This window comes from Myotis davidii, unplaced genomic scaffold (assembly GCF_000327345.1).
Source record: "Myotis davidii unplaced genomic scaffold, ASM32734v1 scaffold332, whole genome shotgun sequence".
Taxonomy (NCBI): Eukaryota; Metazoa; Chordata; class Mammalia; order Chiroptera; family Vespertilionidae; genus Myotis; species Myotis davidii.
The window spans coordinates 2,696,803-2,701,092 of NW_006285779.1; the positions used below are offsets into that span (position 1 = coordinate 2,696,803).

At 47.0% G+C, this 4,290-nt stretch overlaps 2 protein-coding genes across 2 annotated transcripts in view; one reads left to right on the plus strand and one right to left on the minus strand.

Moving 5' to 3' along the window:
* Window positions 1-2,048, minus strand: part of SUFU (SUFU negative regulator of hedgehog signaling) — a 90,886-nt gene extending 88,838 nt beyond the window's left edge. The window contains exon 1 of the mRNA XM_015559271.1: window positions 2,045-2,048. Coding sequence (XP_015414757.1) covers window positions 2,045-2,048 — 4 coding nt within the window. The remainder of the gene's footprint in view (window positions 1-2,044) is intronic.
* A 126-nt stretch (window positions 2,049-2,174) lies between these two features.
* ACTR1A (ARP1 actin-related protein 1 homolog A, centractin alpha (yeast)) overlaps window positions 2,175-4,290 on the plus strand; it is a 13,617-nt gene continuing 11,501 nt past the window's right edge. The window contains exon 1 of the mRNA XM_006756474.2: window positions 2,175-2,337. Coding sequence (XP_006756537.1) covers window positions 2,290-2,337 — 48 coding nt within the window. The 5' untranslated portion in view covers window positions 2,175-2,289. The remainder of the gene's footprint in view (window positions 2,338-4,290) is intronic.

Sequence of the window (4,290 nt, forward strand, 5' to 3'; positions counted from 1 at the left end):
GGCGTGCCTGGGCAGTAGGTGTCTCCTCCCTCTCCCTGCGTTTGAGGCGTCCCAAAGCTCTTGGCCTCCCCCTAGTGTTAGGAGGAACCCAGGTTTAAATAGAGATGTGAAGGCATCCTTCGGAGGTGCTAGGGTCCCACAAAAGCACTGGGAAGTACACCAACAAAGGACTTGTCACTGGTTTGCTGACACGCAACCCATATTTATTTAAACATAAACTAGAGGCCCGATGCACGGCAGTGGACTGATTCATTCATCCATGTGACATTAGTGTTTTTTTCTAATTGATTTCAGAGAAGGGAAGGGGGGGAGAGAGAGAGAGAGGGAGGGAGAGAAACATCAATAAGAGAGAATCATTGATTAGCTGCCTCCTGCACACCCCCTACTGGGGACAGAGCCCATAACCCAGGCATGTGCTCTGACTGAGAATTAACTGTGACCTGGTTCATAGGTCAAAACTCAACCACAGAGCCACACCCTCTGGGCCATGTGACATTAGTTTTAAAAAATATAAATCTAAATGTTTCCTATATCTTTGAATGTCCTTTGACCATATTAACTGACACACTGCCAAATTCAAGGGTCCTATGTCAAAATACCTATTTTGGAGTTCTGTCAGAAAGTAACAAGAATTGGCCTGGGGGCATGGCTCTGTGGTTGAGCATCATCCTATGAACCAGGAGGTCACGGTTAGATTCCCAGTCAGACCACATGCCTGGTGGCAGGATCGGTCCTCAGTGATTCTCTCTCATCATTGCAGTGATTCTCTCTCATCATTGATGTTTCTGTCTCTCTATCCTTCTCCCTTCCTCTCTGAAATCAATAAAAATAAATGGTGATGCACGAGTTTAAAAAACAGGAAAGTAATAATTAATAAGCTAGGATCAATTCTTAAAGTGATAATTATTTAATCAATGTTTTTAGTGATGATAATCTATTCTTTGTTGTGCTTTAGGCAGATATATGCAGATATTCATTATCTATTATGGGCCTGCCCTTCTCCATTACTCTGACTCTCTTAAAGAGAGAATTTTTAATTCCTAAGGCACCAGCTTGGGAATTATTTTCCTGTTTATAATAACTTTTCAAAAAGTAATGTTTTCTTTTTTTTTTTTAATTTGAAAGAATATGTGCACCCCTATGTTCATTGCAGCATTATTTACAATAGCCAAGATTTGGAAGTAGCCCAAGCTTCCATCAGTAGATGAGTGGATAAAAAGCTGTGGTACACATAGGGAAAAAAACTCAGTGGGCCACCAATACCTTCTTGTTATCACTGAAAGATTACAGGCAGTGGCAGCAAGAAGGTCTCTGGACCCTGCAGACAGGGAGGTTCTAAAAGCAACTCAAGTGCCCATCAATAGATAAGTAGATTTTTTTTTAAAAAAAAAAAAAGCTGTGGTACATCTACACAATGGAATACTACTGGACAGTAAAAATGAAGGCAATCTTACCGTTTGTGGCAGCATGGATGAACTGGAGAGTCCTAAGTAAAATAAGCCAGTCAGAGAAAGACAAGTGCCATATTATTTTCTCACTAGAGGCCCAGTACATGAAATTCATGCACAGGTAGGATCTGTAGGCCTAGCCAGCAATCAGGGCCGATAGGAGCCTTCCTTCATTCTGCGCCGCCCCCTGGTGGTCAGTGCACATCATAGTGGGCCGTCAAACTCCTGGTTGGTGGAACTCCCTGGGGGACAATTTGCATATTAGCCTTTTATTATGTAGGGTATGTGGAATCTAAGGAACAAAATGAACTAACAAGTAAAATAGAGACTCATAGGTAGTAGGCTGACAGCTGGGCGGGGGGTGTGTGTGGAGGGATTGAGTTAAAAAGAAAAAACTCATGGACACAGATAGCAGTGTGGTGATGGGGGTTATAGGAGGGCTAAATGGTGATGCACGAGACTTGACTTGGGGTGGTGAAAACACAATACAGTGTACAGATGACGTGTTGTAGGATTGTGCACCTGAAACTTGTATAATTTTGGTCTCCCCAATAAATTCAATCAAAAGGAAAAAAGTCTGCTTCCCTTCTATTTACCCATGGAGACTACAAAGCCCAGGGTACTGTGTCACTCCATCTCTTGAAACTAGGTGTGGCTCGGAAATTGCCTGGCCCTCTTAACCTTAGGTGCAAGGCATGTTGGGGGTTGTAGTTCTTCAGAGGCAAGATCGGGCCGCTCCCTCTTCGCTCTGCACCGGCGGCTAGTCTGCGCATGCGTGTCAGTGGCACTAGCAGCGGACCGGGCAGGCAGTTCCTTCCTCGGAGGTAGAGATTCCTCTGCCATGGAGTCCTACGATGTTATCGCCAACCAGCCTGTTGTGATCGACAACGTGAGTTGCATCTTTCGTATCTCTAAAGGGACCTCTGCTGTTCTCCCCGAAGGGATCGCTTCCCGATGCCGCCAGCTCTTTGTCACTGGCCAGGCCTGTCAGGCGGGTTCAGCCACCGCTGCCTTCGTCCTACCCCCACCCATAGTCCGCAGGCAGGGCGGCCGGTCGGGAACCGTGAGTTGGAGAGCTTTGGGGTGAATAAAGGGAAGACTTGTAGTCCGAGCCGGGTCCTTGGGCCCGGGGCTCAAGGGCCTTAACCGCTCTGTGAGCTCCCGGCGCCCGCCCCTTCCCAGTTTTCTATAACTCTATTGGCTGCTTTGGCTGTCGATCTTGACCGATGACCCCGCCTTTGAGCCTTGCCGGATGAGGGCTGCCCTCTGCAGTGATTGGCTTACGCCCCTGCAGTTCTTCCGGGCCGCCATAATGTTTCTCAGCTCTAAGGGGCGGGGCGTTGCAAGAGAGCTGTTGGGATTGGCTTCCGGAACTTTCAGTGGTGGGGTCTGATGGACTAGGCCCGCCCGCGGGTGGGGAAGGGCTGTTTCCTTCTGTCCGGAGCCGGGCGGCTAGGCTGTGCATTTGGGTGGGGTCCGAGGATCCGGTGCTAGAAATGATCATAGGATTTCATTTCTTTCTGTGATTATAAATCACAACGTTAATAATGGTCGAGGCTAAAAGAGTAACCAAGCAAGCAGGGACGCCCAGTTGCTGGTGAAAATAGTCGCCAGGCTCTCTGGAGCTTACGGAGGAGTTTCGCGAACATACGTTCGAATTGGATCCTCACAAACACTGGGTGAATGGTTAAGGCAGGAAGTTTGATTCTCATTTTATAAATGAGAAAAATTGAAGCGCGAAGAATTAAAGGGAGCCCAAGGTCGCACAGTCGAGGTGCCCTACATCCAGTGCTTTATTCGTTATTCCTCTTGCCAGAACACCACGAAAAGGCATAAATAGTGACAAATGGAATTAAATACTGCTCCTATTGTGGGCAGAGGAGGACAATTGTAAACACTGCATTTCTGTCTTCCTGTTGTGGGTTTAGTGCCACCGAGATCGGTTGACCTTTTCTGTGCCCCTTCCAAGTCCCTTGAGGCAAAACTGCCAGTTCCCTGTGTCCTAAACCCACCGTCAGATCCGCTCCGTTGACTCAGCCCTTGGGACCATAGGCAAATGAGAAGGCCCTTTCGTTTGCATCATCTCATTTAAGCTCCAGATCTGGTAGGTGGATGGGCGTGACTCTCCCCAGGTGATGCAGGAACGTGAGGCCTGGAGAGGTTAAAGAGCACTCTTCAGACCACCACGTTCGTGAGTGGAGGAGCTGAGACTCAAACTTTTTTTCAAGGAAAGGTGTTTTTGTTGTTAGCTTTCCTTCTCTCTAGGAGTATGGCTCCTGACTTGAAAAGCAGGAGGTTGAGTTCAGTGAGACACCACCATTTTGGGAGAATTGTGGGGTCCCCATCAGAGCTCATGTCTGGGTTGCAGGCTCAATGGCGTGAATCGATGATTCTCTGTCATCATTGATGTTTCTCTCTCTCCCTCGCCCTTCCTCTCTCTAAAATCTATTAAAAAATATATATATTTTTTAAAAAACACTGTCTTTGTGGCTATGGGAGCCTAAATGTAGGAACAGTAACAATAAGAGTTTCACTGTTTGGGGAAACGTTATGCTGCTTCAGGCCCCCCCCCCTTTTTAAATATATTTTATTGATTTTTTACAGAAAGGAGGGGAGAGGGATAGAGAGTTAGAAACATCAATGAGAGAGAAACATCCATCAGCTGCATCTTGCACGCCCCCTACTGGGGATGTGCCCGCAACCAAGGTACATGCCCTTGACCTGAATAGAACCTGGGACCCTTGAGTCCGAAGGCCAATGCTCTATCCGCTGAGCCAAACCGGTTAGGGCAGCCCCCCTTTTTTTTAAAAAAAAAAAAAGAGAGACATTATACCTAAAGAAA